The sequence below is a fragment of the Lissotriton helveticus genome, chromosome 6 (genome assembly GCF_964261635.1).
Source record: "Lissotriton helveticus chromosome 6, aLisHel1.1, whole genome shotgun sequence".
Taxonomy (NCBI): Eukaryota; Metazoa; Chordata; class Amphibia; order Caudata; family Salamandridae; genus Lissotriton; species Lissotriton helveticus.
Window position 1 is genome coordinate 1918287234 of NC_136067.1, and position 22378 is coordinate 1918309611.

At 42.6% G+C, this 22378-nt stretch overlaps 1 protein-coding gene across 2 annotated transcripts in view; it reads right to left on the bottom strand.

The window, feature by feature from the left end:
- COQ8A (coenzyme Q8A) overlaps positions 1–22378 on the bottom strand; it is a 366784-nt gene that overhangs the window by 159364 nt on the left and 185042 nt on the right. For both annotated transcript variants that reach the window (XM_078649870.1, XM_078649871.1), the window contains exon 6: positions 5225–5347. In XM_078649870.1, coding sequence (XP_078505996.1) covers positions 5225–5347 — 123 coding nt within the window. The remainder of the gene's footprint in view (positions 1–5224; positions 5348–22378) is intronic.

The window sequence follows — 22378 nt, forward strand, 5'->3', positions numbered from 1 at the left end:
TGCTTCTGAAGGTCCTAGACTTATTAGGAGGAGCTTGTTGAATTCCAATAAAACTATTTATTTTGTAAGAGGCACTGCTTCCAATTAGAAATACTTTGCATGACCTCCACAAACGTTTGTAAAAGTTTCTGTAAAATGTTTTGCACTTGTTTAAGACTGTGCAAGTCATAGGCACTAGCACCCCCAAAATGACTTGCTGCTCTCTACTGATGAATTAACACAGAAAACTGTGTTCAGAGTTACAAAGCACAGGCTACACCAACAAGGGTGAACAATTGAATACTACAGAAGTAGGCCTAGAAAAATCTACTCTCCCACTAGCTAGGGCAAGTAAGAATTTATCAGGTTGAGTATCAGCACCTACTCGTCCACTCAGACGAATGAACTTAAGCTGGCAGGCACAGGTGCTCTGTTCATGCAGAAAGGGAATGAGCAATAAAGACTCCTTTACATCTTGCTTTTATTTTGGCACATTTGCTGTCTGTTCAAGGATAGAGGTCAAGTTTTTATTTTTACTAATTGTTTATCTTATTCTGAAAAAAGATGTTTTCTTTCTCTTATTACAGTTAGAGGTTTTTGTCAAGTGAGTTGTCTGACAATCACTGTGAAACAAAAGGCTGTATGATGTCAGGTTTTTATTTCTAAAACACAACATTTAAACAGCTGCTGAATAAATCGTACAAGTATTTCCAAATATTTCAGGAATTCCGAAGAATTTTTTTTTGCAATTCAGAAGCATGAAGCAAACAAAGACTTACATAGGAGCAAAACATAACTTTAATGGGTGATGTGCAAATGACAATTATTTGCAGAAACTCGATTACCACACAATATACACTATATGGTAAAACCACGTCAGTTGGAAATGTTGTGGCCATTTAAATTGAAAATCTGCTGATTGCAAATAAGTTTGCTACTACTTCATGCTTCATGTATGTATGTATTAAAAGTTATTTTAAACAGGATTGGAGAAACATTCCTTCTCCCGCCCTGATGACAATGCGGTCAATAAACTAAGAGGCAAGCCAGAGGTCATGAATATCCTATTGCTGGCTAAATTTGTGGTTTATATGGAGCAAAAGTTTAGTCCATTAAATCAAACAAAAGTGTCTTTTGTATCATAGACATGCTGAACGTGAGCATTTGCAGGCGTGCTTATATGTGATAAAGAAAATGGCGAGTAACTGAATAAAAAATATTTGCCCGAGATCAGATCATTTGCAAACGTTTAGGGTCAAGAGAATTAAAATTAGTTTGAGTAGATTATTTAAGGGCCTTACTTAAATCTCAGGGGACGGGTTACTGATATACCGACCATTGTAACGGAGTAACCCGTCTACCAAGATCTACATCAGGCCCTAAGTATAGAGACCGGCAGGTCTAGTGACATTTTTATAATTTGAGGCCTGTGGAGTAAGCGTTATCATGCACTTCATTTACCATGAAGCAGTGGGGCAAACTGAGTGCAGGGATGTGACGCAGTATACTCCCACCCTCCTCCTGACATGGACGAGTTACTAGAGGCGAACCATCATGCCCATTGGGCAGGCCCGGACTGGCCGTTGCAGGCACCGGGCAATCCCCCGGTCGGCCGCGAGGGTGGGGGCCGGTTTTGTTACAGGGTTGTTTTTTGCAGCATAGCTGCAAAAACGGCACTGTAACAAAATCGGCCGAAAACCGGCCCTAGCAAAGAGCGCGGTCGCACCCCCCAACCCCCTGGGGGGAGAGAGGGGGGCCGGCCGAGCACTTTGCCAGGGCCGGTTTCGGTTCCCAGTCCGGCCCTGCCATTGGGTCCCTCCCCTGGTTATTTTCATTGTTTGGTTTTATGATTAAGAGATAGGTTGATGAAAGTAGGACTGCCCACAGTGCTCAACAATCAGTGCGCCATTTCTCTGGGTCATGATTATTTCCTCTATTCTGCATGTCACATTTAATTTGGTGTACTGTAGGGTCAAAGGTCAAATGTTGTACAATGAACTAAACATTTCCTTAGGTCCCAACTAAAACAGTTCATTCAAAAACGAATGTGAAATGCCTGGAAGGAATTTTAAGTAGATTAGAGGAACACCAACGTAGTAACTACCCAAGTCACTGAGCATTTTCTGGAAGTGTCCAAAATGTTCTAGGTGTGCAAGTAGCTTACAGGAGAGGAGGGAGACCAACAGTTTGGTTTGAGCAATGCCTGCACCATTTGGCTAAGCATAGCAGAAGCCCACCAATAGCAAGAGTCCAAAAGGGCAATTCAAGGCACTAATTCAGCCGGTCCCCGTAGAGTGCCAAACTAGTGTGCACCCAAGTAGAGCTCATGCTGTTTAAGAGCCTTGTGTCAGGAGGTGGCACACGCGCCGGCTCTAAACTGGCCTCTCTTGCAACGGGCCAATAAATGAGATATTCACTTCCCAAAACTAAATGGGTTGCGATTGAGTTTCCAACTAAGAGGCACCGCCCATCTGCTCTTTAGAAGATAACCGCAGAGAACTCCAATGCCCTGGCTTAAACATATCTCCCATTACACCTACAGTATGGTGTGGACTTACCAAAAAAACACTGTTTAGAAGCAAGGAAAGAAAGTTTCTTTTGTAGCCTATGGCTTAGGCAGCCAGGAATTCTAAAGCCACACCCAGGTTTCATGAACTTCCTAGTTTTTGTTGTCGGTGTACAGAGCTCTGAATGTTCAAGTAGACTTGAGGCTTTATGTTACGTCATGTAGGGAAAACTTTTACATTTAAAAATAGTTAGCTAATGGTGCAAAAATCATCTGTCAGCCACCAGTCTCTATTTCACGGGGGTACAATAGTCCTGGGAGTAACTTTAATTATGCCGGAGTAATTCTGTTTTTACTCTGACATGGAATTACTGATAATAATGCAATTACTCTGACTCAAGTTATTAAGAGTAATTGGGTGAATCTATTGCGAGAACACAGTTACCAAGCACGAGAGACTGCTCGCACGTTTGTTTGTGTTGAGCACTATTTTCTCACAGCAAAGTGCATTTTGCGCTAAGAAACTAGTGCTAAATGCTGGGTTAGGGGAAAATCCTATCCCAAGTGCATATTTAGCAAGCGTGGGCGGTTGCTCATGATCCTGTTCATATTCTGTTTCATTTAGCCCACTTTCTTAGTGCGAAATGCATCCTCGCGCCCCTTTTTAGACAAGAGGGGCATTAATCTTCTTGCTCAATTCTTGCAGAATCCTCAGGTAATTCTAAGTGATTATGCTACAAGTAAACATGATCCAAGATTTATGCAGATCCACACTATGGGAGTTCGTGACGGCAATAGTGATCTTCAATCGCTGGAATTATAAATCGAATGCCTAGGCGGATTTAGTCTATGGCAGGGCTATCACGGAGGTCAAACAGAAACTGCCAGATTGTTTTGCAATATGTACACACAGCTAGTGTGAATAATCTGAATTTAGTATCGGATACCTGGATTCATGTTGAAACTATGCTGCCTTGGAGACGCTCCTGTGGAGGTAGAGTACCTTCTCGGAGGTTATGCATTATAATGTCTTCATTCATTCTTGAATCATAAATGTTCTCTCTCTATAAAAACTTGGCAGCAAGTCTCCCAGACATCTCGTAGTCTAGGTATTTAATTTGAGTTGGTGACCTATGTAACCCTTTGTGTGCAGCTGATCAATTTAATGCAAATTAAAAATATATTAAATGTGAGCTGGAGGTCTTCTGCATGATCTGGTTATTGCAAAAAGGGTGCCTTGCAACAGTGCACAAAAGTTAGGCAAGCAACTCAGCGAGATAAATACTTACTGCTCAACACTCCTTTCTGTATTTTAGTGACCCACCTCGTCCCCTTCCATCCTCGGCATGGCTTTTATTTCCAAGTATAGGCTCCTCTCAGTCTCATGCCTGTCTGACTAATTCCTTCTTATTGTAGTTCTGCAACTGACTGATACCGCAATTCATAGATCACAACCTCTCCTTTTTAAAACCCTATCCCTTTACCGTGGCCCCTGTGCCATTGCACCTGGTTCACCATTTAAATCATGGCTCTAGTGCTGGTAAGGTAACTGTACTTGTGACTGCTTGTTTAGCAGTAAAATATAGCAATAATCAGTGGGTTTCATAGACCTTCTGGCCTGTGTCATTGCACCTGCTGCCCCACTCAAATCAAAGCTAGTGCCTGCAAGTTAAATGCATTTGTGACTGCTTGGTTAGTGGTAAATTATAGCAATAAACAGTGTTCAGTGTGTTCCCTAGGGCTTTTGGCTGCTGTGCCACTGCACCATTGAAATCACCAACCCTAGTGTCTGCAAGCTAATTGCACGTGTGACTGCTTGTTTGGTAGTAAAATATTGCAATCATCAGTGCATTTCCTAAACCTTTTGGCCTCTGTGTCACTGCACCTGTTGCACCATTCAAATCATGATCATAGTGCCTGCAAAGAAAAACGAGGAAATGCTTAATATCCAGCAATATATGTGCTCTGAAAAAGGCACAGTAGCATACCCTATTCCTTGCCTTTTCAAAAACCTTCATGGGCTAAAACGTTTAGAACACAGTGCTTCTCAGTACATCCATCTGCTGCCTGTGGGGCCACCCAAAACAGTGCATCAAGACAGCTCTATAACTATCACACACAACATATTTCAGAATACCTCGTGGTCCAAAATTTCAGTCTGCACCCCTCACCTTCCTACTAATGGCCTACTCCAGAATGCCTAATCTGAATACTATATGTATTTATCACATGCAGCAGGCGATTGGAGTTAATACTGTTATCTTATTAAGAAATTGTCATTTTATTTAACTTTCGAACTTAAAAAACTAATAGAATCTGGGGGGAAAAGACCTGAAACAGGCAATGATATAGCCAGGCCGGTCTCTCCCTCCCCATCTCTCCTGCCAGTTATCACGCCTGTGAAGGGAATGCACATAACCTAGGCAACTCATCACATTTAATCCAGTGCTGCTGGGGCACAGAGTTTGGCGACGTCATCAGAGCTGTTGTAAAATTAGTTTTAAGTCTCTGTAATCCAATTATAGTCAAAAGCACATCGGTAAGCATTCCTCGCAACACGAGCAAGACAAATTAGACAACCAGTCATTTATTGAATACAGTGACGCACTAGACTTCACCAGTAGTAGTAAGGAGGGTAGTCGAGGAACTGGAGTGACCCTTCTTGCAAGGGCTGAGCAGCAAGTAAACTGGTGGCCAAGTGGTCACTAATCGCTGTGAGCAAAGGAGATATGCACCTACCTTGAATGCTCAGCATCTGACCCAGTTTCAGGGCGGCGCCACGCACCTTGCACAAGGTGCGAACGATTCTCTCCGCATTCGCTTCAGACAGGAATGGGCTCGAGTCCAGAACGGCTTTCTTCCCTAAAGTGCAAGGAAAAGAGCACAAAAAAAAAGTTAGTTCTTTAGTCCTCCTTTTAAGGCTATTGTACAATACTCAATTCCTGCCAAGAACCCTTCATAGCAAGCTCAGACTTGAATCCGTACTGTAAATTTAATAGCACTTACAAAAAAAGTTTTTGGAAAACCATGAGTCCCCACCCTAGCTCTGACAAAGAAATCCACTGTATTTTCAAAAACACAAGGGAACCCGAAAGGTACATAAGGACCTTGGGTAACAGTTTAGTATTAGAACAATGGTCCTTAAAAAGAACAGTATGGTCATCAGGATAAATATAGACTCCAATCAGTGCTACATTAAGAGTGTCCAGCTGGACAGTCACATTAATCATTCAAAAATTTCAAAACCAAAAGTATAAACACATCAATACAGTGGTACACGATCCTGCATCCTATATAAACACATGACAAGTGCACTTTAGGACAGGAACATGTCGGGCAAGAAATGGTAGCTTGTGGAATATTGAACACAATTTCTAACAAGCTTGAGGAAACAGTAAATACAATTTTTTATCAGATTTGATTAACCCCTTCCATGCTGGTGACGGCCCCCGGCCGTCATGCATCACGGTGGGCGTGTGCTGATGACGGCTGGAGGCCGTCATGAACCCGCCCACTCTTCAAAACGGCCGCACAGACGCAGAATCGCGGCCACGCCCAAGGGGTTAATGTGCAAACTGTTTACTTTAGTTGACTAAAGAAATCCACTGTAGCATCTCTGTAAGAAAGACGGAAACATTTCTGTAACCGACTCCTCAAAAAAGAAATGACACTACTTTACCCATCCATCCATTCATCCATCCACACAGAACATGCCTGAAACATAGGCTACAAACACAACTGAAGATATCTTTGGGCCAACAAACCTTACAGGGGGCCATTCGGTGAAAAATGTCCTAAAGCATCTCAAAACCCACACAGACTTCCTAAAACAAAGCAATATTCTAGAAAGCCTATGACTAGTGATGGTTAGTAAAACAGGACTCTGGGAAAGGATTTTTTCCGCTACGCCGAATGGCTCATTTAAATATAGGAGATGGGAAAAGATGTTGATAATGTTAGGAATTAAAACATCAGTTTCACTTCACCGCCAGTAACAAGCAACCCTAAAAGACTACATACAGCTCAAATCGGCACAGCATTGCACAAAGAGCCAGTTTGTGTTGCAGAACAGTGTGTGATTAACTAGATGTTAAATAGCTGGTTTGGATACCAGTTTCAGGGAAGCGGATTCATGGATTACACCGACATAAAAATTGGTCAGCATACTAAGATCTATTTTTGAGTCTTTTGTAAAGCATACTCATCATTGAGCAGGAATGAAGACAGGTCAAAGGCACATCAGAATATTTTTTCTTGTTGCTAAAACAGCACTTTGACCAAAAATGCCCACGCGCTAAGCAGTCATGCGCATGAAGTAAAAATACTAATCCCTCAGAAGAAAAAGTTGGCTCGCCCAATGATGCAAGTTCTTCTGATCCATATTTGCACCACGAGAATCTCAGCAATGGGAGCCATCTGCTCAAAGGTGACTCACGCCTTTTAACAGACACATATGCTCCATGCAAGACAAACTAGCATAGCAGAAGAGTGACACAGAACCTCAAATATGGGCAACTGGAACACAAGTCTGGTAAGCTCTACAAGGTACTCCAGAAGGTATTAGGGAAAGGACAAATCATCCAGGAGGCAGCAGCATGCCCTGTGGTATGCACCAAGAGGTGAATGCAGATGAAATGGTGCTAAACTGAATATTGGGAAGGAGTGCTCAGAGAGAGAACAGAAATTCTGCAAGTGTTCACAATGAGGACACAGATGAGAAGATGAATGGAGGTTGGAGAGCACATCACAACTAGCCAAGCACTGTGACCAAGCCTGGTTAAAAAAACACAACAACCTAAAGACTAACAGTAGGTTACAGGAAGAGGTACTTTCAACCAGAAACATGTAGACACAATTATTTTCTCTTCAGAATATCTTGGAGAAGAACATCTAAATAACACTGTAAGGCAACTTAGAATTTACCTCATATCTTTTGAGATATATAGTCTGTTGTAGCACTTAAATATGTAAAATAGCTGGACAGTACAATGTATCCACTGAAACCATATGCTTGCAAAGGTGACCTTAATAAGAAAGTCCTAATCCAGTGAAGAGGTCTGACTTGAAGGTATTTTCTTTCCATTTTTCTATGAAGCACGACTTGCTATCTGTTCTTCTATTTGAAAAGAAGGCTGGTAATCTAAAGGGTCTTGGGAACGGGTTTGGAAAGGGAAAAGAAAAACAAGCACTGCCAGAGCCAATAGGTTGCACCTTTGGGAGAAATTGGTTTTGCAAATACCATTTAGCCATGCTGTACAGCATACCAGATGCTGAGCTGCATGGCTAAATAAGAAATATTCTCTATGGTCGTTAGGTAGATGGACACTCCATGCATGCGCGTGACTACAAAATTACACCACCATGTTTTTTCTTATTTTGCCAATCCAAATTGAAACAGCAAATAAAAAGGGAAAAAAGCATGCTTATGTTTTGTTTGTAAAGCTGATGAAGGAAGCACCATGGATAGGGGAGCCATGAAATGAACACAGGGCAAAATAGAGTTGGGATGAGGGTTAAAGATAAGGACAATGGGGACAAGTATGCGATATGAAGGGCCGGAAACATGGAGGGGGTGGCAAGCAAAATGGAGGGAGAGCGAGCTGGGAGAAGCGCATGGAAAGCAACAAAGGCAGGGGGCGCAAGAGGGCAACCGCCTCATAGAGGAGTTCAGGGGGGGGATTACATGGATGAGAGAGAGAAGCACGGAAAGGTGAAGAGCAGCATGCTTGGGAGACAGCTGGATAACACATGCAGTCTCATGGAGTGCCTAAACAAAGAGAGAAAATGCAAGCCTGAAAAAGCAATCAGTTTAAGGACACAGTAATGCGTCCATGCTCCAGGGGCGGGACAAAAACAAGAAAATTATGAAAACAGACAGGCTCTTAACCCATTGTGAGCTAACAATAGGTCTCACAACACACAGCACATGCACCGCCTAATAGATGAAACCTAGAAAGCATTCCAGGTATGAAAGGGTGGGTGTGAGGAAGTAAAGTAGGCTTATATGGTTGTCTCTATAAAAGTATATTTCCCACTAGAAGTAGCAGATATTGCATATTGTTGTAATCTAGGCAAATTGTATATTCCTTGTCCTTCCCTCTCCACCCGCCCCCCCCCCCCCTTTTTCTTCCTCTTATTGTTCTACCTTTTCCATAGAACGTTCAGGTGAAACTCACATTAGACAGTTGGACAATGTGGCTCGTTCCTTCCTCAGATGAGGGTGGGGTGGAGGATGGAACTGTGTTGTATTCACAGGGGTCTAAGGATGTCCAAGTACATCGCCCTACTCGTTGGCAAGCAGGTTATTAAATGTAATTCCCAATTCATTCTTGATATAGCATTCCTGTGCCCCCTTGATTTTCCTCTCCTTTAATTCCTTTAGGTTTCTCTACCAATAAACTTCTCGCATCAACTTGCCTTAGCGGAGTTATTTTAAAGCATATGTTAAAATAAACGGGGAGGCAAATGTTTTCTGCCCTGTTTAAGTAACTCACCCTGCGTTTTGTATATTTTTCATTAACCTTTATCCCTTAAATTCACAAAAAGAAATTGTAACCGGAATTTTTGAATTTCTGACAAAAAGAAAAATATCCCTGGATCAAAATGTCAATAGAAACTCAATGAAAAACATTTCATATAAACAAAAAATGAAAAGGGAGGACAGTGGAAACTAATGTTAAGCTAAGCCCTATGGTTGATTTGCTCAGGCAAAGCAGTTGGGAAGACGCAAATTAGAAATACTCCAACTCCACCTCTTCTGCTATTGCCAGCTCAACAGGAAGTTCTCAAACCACCATGATTCCCTTGAACATTCCACTGTTTTATTTTGAAATTAATTGTATTTCTTTTTTCACCTTTTTTATTTTTATTGTATACTATTCCAAATCATATATTTCTTTTAGCCCTTCTTTGTAATGTGATCCGTGCTTGAATGTATGCATTGTATGTTGGCACCTTTCTTCTCTTAATAAAATTCTGTTGAACTGAAAAAAAAGAAATACTCCAACTTCAAATATTTCAAGACACTGTTGCAGATTCCCAGTCTTCAATTGCACAAGACAAATCTAATACCTGAGAACCTCCTGATTCAGATAAAAAGTGTTATTTGTGCACTTGTGTTTATGGAACATCTGATCAGCTGCCTATCTGGCCCAGGACATTTGGCTTCAGAAGCTGGCCGCAGAAACAAATACCTTGGATGCTCATCATGGTGAGCCCTTTGACGTATGCCATAGTGCTACTTTTTCCAGTGCACACAGCCTGACAGCGAACACTAGCACCCTCAGACACCAGCAACTCAAAGCTCCTCAGTGCCTGGCTGGAGCAAGCAAACCTGAAGGGTGGTAGAGAGTAGCGTTGAACTGAAAGGTTGGAAGCCACTATTGGTAGAAAAGTGGAGCAATGAGTGAAGCAATGCTGGCGCAATTGTGTAGGGTTGTCTAGGAAGCAAAATAGTCCGTCTCTTTGAGCACTAATAACAACTTTCCACCAGATCACATTAACTAAAGCTCACTTGCAGTCTCCATGTGTGCTTGAATTAGGGAGATCTTCTAATGTCTCTCTTGGGGCTACACCTTGGTTCAGCTGTCACCCGGGTGCTAAACCTAGTTGATCCGGCTTACAGAACCTGGTGCGCTCCATATTCTGCACACACCTTTCACAGAGGCCCCGCTTTCATGAGCAGTCTACACTGGCCCATATAGGTCTTGGATACCCTGCTCTTACAACTCCACAGCATACTTCTCTGTTGATCACATAAAGCGATAACCAGCAGGGCCAGAGAAATAGGGTAAACTGTTCATGACCCTGCTCATCCCTGTCCTCTAGGGCATTCTAATGCTAATGGAAACAGCGAGGATCACTTAAACAGGAGATCTAATACATCCTGGAGGTGCTTCCAAGGAAGCTAGTCTGGCTGCCCGAAGGTTACATCTAAGCTACACAGGCTCAAAAACATAGGTGGTGGAGCACGAGAAACAAAGGCAACGCTCTTTACCTCGGAGCTCTAGCCTCTAGGTTCAAGCGACCCCAGACGGTCCAGAATTGTGCAGCCCGTCTGCTGATGAATATCCCCAAGCGTCTTTTGGCTAAACCTCCACTGGCTCCCAATCTATGAGAGATTCAGTTTAAAGCTATGTGCATTGCACATAAAGCGCTCTCAGGTAAAGGCGCACATATACTGCGTCTTATTCAGCCATATCATCCTAACAGAGCCCTAAGATCTGAAAAAAAAAAAACTGGTCATAGTCCCGAAAATTAGAAGAGTACGAAGTGGAGGTTGTCTCTTTTCATACAATGCCGCAAAGTTGTGGAATCATCTCCCCCTCCACATTTGCCTGGAACAGAACTACATGACGTTTCGCAAACAACTAAAAACTCATCTTTTCCTTAAATTCGGCTTGAAGTGTCAGATTGTTAACCACTAGTGCTGGGATGCCCTCGGGTAACCATGCGCTATACAAATGTTACTTTCATTTCATTCAATGTGACTTCATTACTAATGGAGAGGAATGAGCAAGGAGGTAAAAAAAATACATACAAAAACAGGTCACTATTGCACAGAAGAGAACAGAAGAAGAGACGCACCATAATGAGCAAGAACAAGGATGGACAAGGGTGAGTCAGCTGTATTTTAATGTTGACTGCCCTGCCCCTCCTGAGGCCAATATGTTTGTCTAGGGTTTCTAAATACTTATTAAAAACCTATTATTTATCACAGGCAGTCTCCTGAACAATTAACACATTATTTTTAGAAAGCTTAGACATCGTTCGACATCTCGGTCAGCGCTGCCATTTCCAAGCGCCATGTATTAGAGTTGGAAAGAGAGAGAGAGGAAAGGAGGGATACACAGGTTAAAATGATGAAGATGAATTGAAGCTCCATGATGCCCTCGTGTGACTGTTGCGCTATACAAATATCAAAATCAAATCAATCAAATTGTAAACAAAATATTTTTTCTAATAAAGCTGTATGCCAGGACAAAGGTAGTCATCTTGAGGTCATCTGTGTGATTCCCCTAAAAGGATGAAACTTAGAAATCATAGTATGTGCAAGGGATACAGGGACAAGCCAGACAACCCAAGGAAGCAGGAGATGCCCACAACCCACTCTGTGCGGAGTCCAAACGCTCATGCTCCTTTTCCCGGTCTATCCCCAGGATCACAAATGAAGAAACAGGACACGTTACCCGTTACACACCCTCATTGATGCTCTCGAGTTACTTTGCTAAAACCGAGCCCGTTAAGTAGAAGATTATCTGGGTTGGACCTGCACAGAATACCAATTTACATGTCAAATTAACGCCTGGTAAAACTTTAGGTGTAAATAAGGTTTGCATCCAAAGCCGATGGAACAAGCCAGGCACATGACATCTTTCAACATGGCCCTTGAGTTTGTCAAATATGCTCTGCAAATATCCCGCGGCATTGTGCCATGAGATAAACAAAAGGCTCTAGAAGCACTGGGGTGCTCATTACAATTGTACCTCAAGTGTATCTCCAATGAAGGTGTATTCAGTCTATACATGTCCAAACATAACAATTCAGAAAGATAACCTTTTGTTTCCAAGTGTCCTCTTGGCTACTCCTTCAAACAGAGGCGGACCTTCCCGGTGCCCGATGTTATTACTAAAGGAAAAGCGCGAGGACAACAGCCAACTGAGAGCAAACAGCCTAGCTAACCAAACGATAACATGGGCGCTTGTGTCAGACAACAAGGGAAACCTACAAGCACAACGCTCAATCCATGATCTCAAAACAAGATCAATTTTACTACATCTGTAATCCGGTTCACATAAGTAGTGACCGCCACCCATATCTCAAAATAGAAAAATTACACCTTCAGCTTAATACAACAGCCTTTGTACCTAGTGATGCGAGGAATACACAAAAAAAGCTGTAACTACAAACATTTTAAAAATTGATAGGTCATTTCAGCTGCGTTCAAAAGAAAACACAGCCTGCCTGAAAAGACCGTGTGTAGACTTCTCCCTGAGAAAGTAATTTTAGCAAACCGTACCCCTGTTCGCAAAAGCAGTAACGTGTCTGCATCCACATGACCTGTACCAAAAATATTTGTAGCAGTGACAGACATGGCATGTCCATTTCAAGTAGGGTATGTTTGAAAACAAAAGGAGAAAGCTTTTACCAAATATATGCTTTTGAAATCTCCGAAAGAATATCAGCGTAAGCTGCAGGCTGTTTTTATATACAGTTGAAAGAAACTGTTACAATCTGACAACAAGCATTTGCAATGCAATAGGTCTCGCATTAACGAGAGTTTGAGCTATTGGCATTGTAAATAACAATGCCTTTTATTTATGTGTTGTTTTTAAAACAAATATAAGTCATTGTCATTTACAATGCCAATAGCTTACATTTTCGCAAATGCAAGACCTATTGCGTTTGGCGCACGTGCTATAATTTTTTTTTTTTTTTTTTTTTTAGTGTTAGGAGAGAGCGTGTCCTGCCTACAACAGAAGGCAGGACAAAGCTATTTGAGAATATAGAGCTTGGCGGAGGTCATTAAAGCCTAAGAATTAACAACACACGTAACAGGGGGTGTCCTCAAGAAGGTTACAAAATGAGACAAGGTGGTACCAGGGAGGGACTACTAGACTATTGACCAATAAAAAGCCTATTACAGTGGACTATGACACAAGCCAATGAAAATATGGGCGGAGAATCAAGTCCATGCCTCGCAGAGCAGCTCTAGTGCTGCCCAGGCTCGACCTAAAAATGGGGATATTCTCACTGAAAAAAAGCTTTAGGCTGCATGTTAAACGAGGACATGTTCTTCGGTTGAAACAAAGCCTGAAAACTCTCAGCCCAAAAGGTAGCAATTTGTATAGCATGAACAATTTCAAAAAGGTCTCATAAAAGGTCAAACCAGGGGACTGGTGGTTCAGATACAAGGATATCATCAGGCTGAATACTAGTTTAGAATTACCACTGGTGGAAAATGGGCTTACAAAAATTATTATATACCGAAAAGCATATCTCATAAAAGAAACCATGTTGATACATTTAGTCAGCTAGCAGTAGAAGAAGGACCCAAAAAAACTTTCAAAGTTGTGATAGATTGAAGGATGTGATGGTGGTGAGGGATGAAAAAAAACCCTGAAAATATGCTATCCGGTGTCTAAACTACAGGACATAAATTTGGCAGCACTCCTGAATATGTAGATAAATAAGGCATGGTCGAGAGAGGTCTGTGCTCTGCCAGAAGCCTCACCCAGATCAAATATGATCAGAGAACCTGCAAACAAGGCATTGTTTTGGTGCCATCACACAAGAGACCAAGGAGGAATTCTTCACCTGGGAGCATCATGCTGTCGAAAGGCGAGCAGGTAGACACTCATGACTGGCTAGCATGGTCATTGTCCAATGTTTCTGGAAGGCAGAGTGAGACTCGGACTAGCGCTGGGTTACACAGAGAAAGAAGAAGCAACCTTTGCACCCAGGTAGAAGTGAGTAGCAACCACAAGATTTACTAGGACTTGAAAAACGACTAAATAAAACAGAAGAACAGAGTCGCCATCGCGTAAAGAAAGATGTGCATGCGTTGACAAATATAAAACAAATATGCGACTAGCTTACTTATTGGACTATGAACATTACTCCGCACGTAGAGGTCAATGACTGTTTATTGAAAAAGTGGTTTTAGCACTTAAAGAAAAGAGACTTCGCATTAAAAGAATCAAACCTCTTAAGTCACTAGCTGTTGGCACTTTGAGGAGATGCGAGGAAAGTTATTCCGCTAATAATAAAAGGAAATTCACCCTTCAGGAAAATGGACATTCAGACTCTTCCAGAAGACTGTGTTTACTTAGATAAAGCTTTGACTCACAATCAGAGAGTCCCCCTCTGTATTTTAGTCTTGTCCACTCACTGGCGATACTGCCTGCATGAGTTCAGGGATATAAATACACCTCTGGATATTACAGCGTGTCCAATTGCTATGGTAGATTTCCACACAAAAATCTGAGTCGACAGACCAAGGGCAAATGTTAACTCGGAACTATTTTTAGTCTGGTAGCTTGGCAGGCACTGAGTAGCTGGTCATTCACTCACATCACAGCAGAATGTTACTTTAAAACCGTGTCCAGCAGATATATTTAGATTTCTTTAGTGTCAACAATCTTTCCTTGTATAATAATTTATTTTTAAATCTTTGTCCACAAAATTACACCCCAGACATCAGGTATACCAAATTAAGTTTAATCTATTCACTAACAAGTAGATTAAAGGAGAAATTCGAAATAAACCTAGTTTAAGTTTTTCATTACATGAGCTTCAACTTCCATAAAAATAAAAACCTTAAGCCCCTACAGTAGCATCCTAAAAATGAAAACCTACATGTTGGCAGGCCAACCAGTTTGAGTCCAACTTGAACTGCCAGGCCCCCTCTGAACAGTGCAAAACCAACCACAAACCTGTTTTGGGTTATTTGGGATTTGTCAGAACAGGAAGGCTAGAGTCCTCTGGCACAGGTTTGTTGTGGTGAGGAAAACAAGCAAGTGGTGTGTGAATTGTTCGAATTCGTATTAGTCTTTGCGAACATCTCTGGCACATAATCCAGTCCAAGTGACAACCAGCCTTGGTCTTGCTCCAAAAGGACAATCCAGCCTGAAAGATATTAATATCTGAGAGGAACAGCAAGAAAACCGATGCATGTTAAGTGAATTTGTAGAGCACGCCTAATCAACCGTGAGGGTATCCAGAAGCATGATCTATACTGGTCAAGCACAAGGTCAGACTGGAGTTCCAATTGAACCCTTAGAAGCAGAGAGTTTGAAAGGCAGTGAGGCCACACCCTTTTCTTAACCGCTTCAGCGCGGCGCGAATTTTCGCGCTGTGCTGAGCGTTCTAAGAAACGGGTGTGGTCGTGACGGAACGGTTCCGTCATGAGCACAGCTCAACCGTCGCTCATGACGGAACCGTTCCGTCATGAGCATCGAAGGGGTTAAAGAGCAGGTAAAGGCCCTAAACCAAGAAGGAAACTGCCAGGCCCATGACCCGGAAATTGAACACCATGTGAACCACATATCAAATGTACAAACAGTTAAAACCATAAGTACATTATGGAAAAAAAGGCACAGATAAACCTGTATCTATAACAGTGTACATTTCTCAAAACAGATTCAGGATAAAAACTCAGTTTTTAGGGAATATTTGCTGAAAGGGAGCAAGACACACTAGAGTAATAGGTTAGAGTGCCACCGCTGTATGAACTAGCAGACTGGTCAGAAAAAGGGTACAATGATAAGTATTCAGAGAACATGCCAAGCTAGAACCACCGAGAATATAAAACAAAAAAAAGGAAGCAGCACAGCAAACTGACGGAATAAACAGCATCAAGCAAGAATGAGATAGCGATGAACAATGGATTGTTTACATTGCAAAATGTTTGAATAAAAATACTACAAAATTGAAGTACACAATACAAATGAATCCAAAGCAGGTGAGGGGTATATACGGTTACCACTAACAAGGATGAGACCAGTAATGCTTCAGGTTAAACCGCCGGGGCTCTTTAGTCCAGAAAACCTGTGATCAAAGTGAACATGGAAATCATACTGGCATAGACTGTAAACAAAGTCTGCCTTTTCTGCAAAGTCTTCCTCATATTTTTCGCCTTTTGCTGGACCCTGTATTTGTACTGGCTTTAGATCTCTGTGCACTTTAACCTTGCTAACCAGTGCTAAAGTCCCTGCACTTGCGCTTTGAATATGGACGAATTGGAAGATTCCCAACTGATATATTTAACTTGTACGCAAGTCCCTAGTATATAGTACAAAATGTACCCATGGCCTGCAATTTAAAAGTTACTAGTGGACTGCAGCACAGATGGTGCCATTCACTACAGTGACAGTGTACAACATGGCTTAAAGACTATTAGTGTAGCCTGCACGGATCAGTGTAAAAACTGCAATTCGAACTGTCAAAATAGATCCTCTTCACAGGTCAAATATCCTTTAAATAATAGTAAGTCACCCTTATGTAGGCCTTGTTGCATAGGTGCATGATATTTATAAGCAGGACCTGCTGAAATGTAATGTTAATATGTCCTTAGAGTGACTAGAACCTAAAAGCTATTTTCACTTTCGGAAGGTTGATAAGTCCATAGAGAAAACCAGAGTACAGATTAAAATCATAATACTGCATCTTGGGAATGGGACTAGCTAGACAAATTGGGGGGCGGGCGATGAGGTCAGCTGTGTGCGTTGAGCATAGTGAAAGCAAGGTGCACACAGTGGTGGTCGGTCCAGATGAGTTTGGTGGTGTGGCTGTAGGTGAACTTCCTGCTGGCAGAGACAAGGGGTCGAGTGCGATTCCAGCTGAATGGGTCGGTGTGGTCACTAGCTGCTTGTGTCCAATGTTGGCACGGTTCTTTAGTTAGGGAGGTGGTGTCCTGGTCACTTGGGTTGTCCAGGTGGAAGTTCAGGACTCAGAGTAGGATGTATTTGGTGAATGCAAGAGCCTGGGGTGCGATTAGGTCTACAATGGCATCGGTGAAGGGTGGGCTACAGACAAGGGTGCTGCGGAGGGAGGTTTTGGGGTTGAACTGGATCTGGAAGTGGAGGTGTTCCATGGTTGTTGTTGAGTCGTTTGATTGTGTGGTCAGTCAGAGTGGGCTATGTGGACGATGGTGATGCCGCCTCCTGGTCGGTGCGGTCCTTGCAGGTGATTTTGTAGTCCTCGGGCATGGCGAGGTCCAGTCCACACAACTTGGGTTGGCCGTGAAAAAGGCGATAGGAGTGGCGTCGTATAGTAGGTCCCACATTTCTGTGGCGTGCTTGTGGAGTGGGATGGGTATGCCCAGACGTGGGTCCCATGCTCTCCATGCCACTGGAGTCAAGCTATCCTGGCTAATGAGTGGTGAAACCCCAAAACCGGTCCTAGGATGCTGGTTTCCAATCCAGGGAGGACCTGGCCTGGCAGTTCTGGCTCGACTGTTCCCATTAGGCACAGGGCAAGACTGATTTGCATATGGCTTGGTTCTATCTGGAATGGCAAGGGGAGTAAAAAAACAAGGGATTTAGTCCCAGATGTACCGGGGTGAATGTATGACATTGTTCTGCATTCCGTCCACCAATTATTCTTTTTACAACTTTCTACGAGTGGCATTTTGAGAATTGAGACTCAAAATTAAATTTTACAATTAAAAAGAGTTCTAAATTACAATTCTTTAGACAAACAACTTTTAATTGGGAGCAAGTAGTAATGTTAGTTATTAAATGTAAAACGTTAACCTAATGTTATTCAATGGGATTAACAGTCCTCACAGTAGTGAAAAATACATTTGAGAGCTTTTCACTACCATAACAAGTAAAACTAAAAATGTAATATCAAACTTTTTAAATGCACTGCACCCTGCCCTATGAGCTGCTTAGGGGCCATCATTAGAGGTGAATTATATGCATCAAAAAAGAGGATGCAGGCCTGGCAAAAGGTTTATTTTGCCAGGTCGAGATGGCAGTTTAAAACTGCACACAGAGGCGGCAATGGCAGGCATGTGAAAGATTTCAAAGGGTTACTTAGATGGGTGGCACAATCAGTGCTGCAGGCCCACTAGTAGCATTTCATTTGCAGTCCCATGGTACAAGTAGAACCACTTTACAAGGCACTTAGTAAATTAAATGGGCCATTTGGGTGTAAGTCAAATTTCACAAGGTTTAAAGGAGGGAGCACAAGCACCTGATCAGTGGTTAGCAAAGGTTAAGTGTCCAGAAGCCTAAAAGCCAACAAAAACATGAATGTAAAGGCAAATAGTTTGGGGGAAGACCCTCCAGAAAGGGTCAAGCCCAACAGTTTTGTATTGCATAAATAATTTACATAATGCCCCAAGTTAAACCGGTCTCATCAGTGCCACAGCTGCCAGGGGGTTGAGCTCAGTTTATTTTTGTGACTTTGAGTGTTCACCCGGACAAATGCTGCTATTATTCCTTGAGGTGAGCAGTCACCCAATCTAAATAATAAATAATCCAGTTTCGTATAAAGAGCATGATCTTAAATGGATGATTTCGTTGTAGATCCTCTAATGGTGCTTTACTCTAAGAAATTATTTTTCTTTACCTATGACGTAACCAGAACGCTGACTCCATTTCTTCTGCAGGCAATGGGGCTCTTACAAATCCCAGCGGCTTTCAGTATTAGTGAAATGACTTTCAAAACTGCATGCATGTAACCTCATGACTGGCGTCCACCCAGTATTTGAGGCCAGAGCAAACATTATTGATGACAGCAGCGCCTACACTCACATAAAACACAAATGCCCATTAAAATCTATTCAATTCAATAAAAACTTTTTGAAATAAAAAAAATCCAGCCTATCAGCCAAGTATAAATTTTTTTTTTAAAAAACACCTACAACGCCTGTCCAGACCACTGTTTTTCAAGCCAGTGAAATCATTCGGACTTACAAACTGTGTGGATGATTTTCAAAACTAGTAAGGAGGGGCACATGCCATGCACAAGGAGGGATCTTGCTATGCTCACCAAAGGGGTCGCAATCTGACGTTTAGTTATCGACAGGTGCAGGTCTTTCTTTTGTTTTAGAAATACTACCGACATACAGCACCCAACAACACATTTGCAGGTGGGTTTTATCAGTGCAATAAAATACAATAATGAGAAAATACACAGGCGCTCAAAGCGCTGTAGTTACACCACAGAAGTTGGCCACCGCTTTAAATGTCACTCACTGACGAGGTTGTAGTAATAATATCACCCAAAAAGACAGAGTACAATGGCAACACAGCTTTTTGCTCATTTGTTGCCCAAAGCTGGGAAAGCCAACAGCTAGTAATGGACAGCCACCCTGCCAGCATGATTACAAGCCACGGAGGCCCAAAAGCCTTTGGATAAAAGAATGTATTGTAACCTGTTCCTGGACCCACATTCTCAATCCAAAGAACTGTCGAACATAGCTACCACTCAACTCACTTTCATATTTCACTATCCTAATTCACCACCAATCCAGTATGGGTTCCGGAGTAGCGTGCCAAAGCGCTTTGACACCTCGTCATGGGTAGTAAGCGCTATATAAATGCAATTACAATACAATACATGCAGACATGCTTAGTACTTTTTTTTTTTTTTTTTAAGAATCTTGTATATCGTGAACTAGAACCGAGACAATGAGCATCAGTTTCGTTACAACTGGACACATTCATTTTTGTTAGGCACGGGGAGATTAAGTGATTTGTCCAGAATCACAGGATGCTAAGCGTAGTTGCCAAGACTCGAACCCGGTTCTCCTGGTCCGAGGTGGACCGCTCTAGCCCTCTCACCACTACTTCACTGTTTTTCTCAGGCAGGTTCAGAATGGAAGTAAACCACAGCATGTAATGCCTTTATTACAAGCATACTAGCTCACAAATTCCATTGAAGGGCAACCCAAGGAATGCAGCAGTCACCAGGAATGAAGCTAACGCAAACAGCCTTATCATTTTACAATGCAGTGTAAGAGGTAAATCAAGGTCACTTTTCGCTTCTCCAATCCTTCAAGGATCAGTCAATGACAAATCTGTACTTGCGGTTAAACTTTAGTGTACTGATCGCCTGATACAAGGACAAAGAGTCATTGTGTGAAAGAAATCGCCCTGCTGAAAAAGTCAGGGATCGCCTGGCTGCTTGGCACAGACTAACACTGTGTACTTAACGTGAATGCCCTGTTACAGCGATACAGGCCGAACAGAAGGAGAAAAACATTTGCACACAAAGCTAGTGTTGGCATTGCCAGAAAGAGAGGTGGGGCCAGAACCAACAATACAAAAAAATATAGGCGGGCAGCCTTATCCACTGAGCTAACAAATTACAGACCAAAATAATGAAAACAAAGCCCCACTGGAGTTTTTGAGAAAAGGATATGGCGGCAGTCACCTGCGGGGACCAGGTTTGCAAAAGGCAGTTCACTATAGAAAATCCCCCAAATGTGCAGTTTCGATTGAACCACATTTTGTACAAATGCGACTTTATACATTAGATGTTTTTTTTTTTTTTGCAAGGAATGTTCTGTAATGCTGCGTCAACTACCCTTTATCCTTGATTTTATCACTGGTGTTTTACCAATTTTGCTAACGTGGCATTTGCTTCCCAAAAGCACGTCCCGGCCACTGACACAGCAGAAATTGGCATTCTTAGGCAAGCACACAAACTTCACCCAAAGCAGGCAGGCCAAGAATGAGGCTGGGATATAATTTATAAAGGAGAAAAAACACAACTGTTGATGAGATCAGTTTGCGCAATGTGTACAGGTTGTACTTCTTCAGCGTTAAAGATAAACGACCAGGTCACAGCTGCCAAGTTTCACGCGTGATGTGCTACTAATTTTTTTTCCTTGAATTCTCGAATTTGTAGTTCTGTTTTCTAATGAAACAAACAAGACTACAAGTCCCAGAATTCGAAGATAAAACCTGGACTGGAGCCGAGCATCATGCAAGGACCTTAAAAACCCTGGTGGGGCTGCCCGGTGCAATATGGAGAAGTTTAGACTGCAGCCTAGGGTCACTAAAAGAGCATTCCAAGGCACTGCATAGGATACACCTAATGCTAATTAAGCGCATGGTACAACTGCATTTAACCTTTGGTTTCTTTACTCATATAACTAATTCCTGCAATGCTCACACGTTGTGGTGCCATTATTTTATCAGGTCTGATAGACCAGGATAATTGCAGATTCATCGCCCTTTTAACTCCTCCATGCAAAATACAGGATCTAGAAGCTTTCTTCAGCAATTGCTCCTGCATGCAGATAGGTGGCGCCACAACAGTCTGTGGCAGCTTCGTCTCGCCTCGAAGTGATGGTGCAGTGCCCTAAATAGGTACCCCCCTCGCGCGCAAAGGTCAGTTTCTTTTCTTTGGTACCCTTTGACATGGATCAGGAGCTCCACTCCCGAACTCTGTCGGAGCATTACGAACCTCCAAAATGATTTTTTGTTTCAGATAACAGTGTGCTATGGACATCGCCCCTGAAGACTACAGGTGTCAGGCTGTGCTATAACTGCAGTAACTAGATGTCCATACGCCTGCCTTCTGTGTACTGGATCCAAGCACGATGCAATGTTGTGTGGCAAGTGCTTCCTGATGCATCCGAAGGTCATCCAGGAGTGAGGCGAAGCTTTACGTCGCAGAACTCAAGAAGCGGGCCGGATCATGCTCCATGTGTTCCATCCACAGGTACATTGAAGGTGAAGTCTAAGAACAACTCCTGATGGAAACACAAGAAGTCCACATGGGAGGCCGATCTAACTACAGAAAGAGATGCACTGTTGATTCTCTAACGGTCTGACTTCACGCAGATCATACAATTTCAACCCCAGTCGGCAGTTGTAGCCAATTGGCCCAGAATTTCCAAGGCAAATTGTAACTCCACAGAAAAGAAAAAAAAAAGAATATAAGTAGCCAATGCTGCAAATCTTCTGGACGATTCCTGGTCCCACATACACACTTCGGGCCTCACGGAACAGCCAGGACCGACAGCCCGAACTCCCACCAGCAAGCCCATGCCAGGTGCGGACTGACCCCACGCTGGCTCCCTCTTGCCGGGATCAGGCCGCGTTTCCACTCCTTTGCCGAAGGCCAAACTAGTCCCTACGGCAAAAGCTCCGCCTCCAGCTCAGATCCAACCTAGGCAGCAATCTCAGATCCAGAGTAGATTTAAGCTACATCCAGGTCAAGGTTCAGCCAGTAGTGCTGTAGCATCCTCCGGCAGTGACTTTGCATCAGCACTGGTGCCTCAAGGCCTTATTTAACTCAGTCTCAGATGTACAGGGAATTTACCAAACTCGCGGAGACAGGGAAGAGGCTGAAAACGTGTGCATGCATTGAGGATGATGGACTTTATCAAGAACTCTAGGGTGCAAGATTTCTTGATATTTTAGCTGAAAC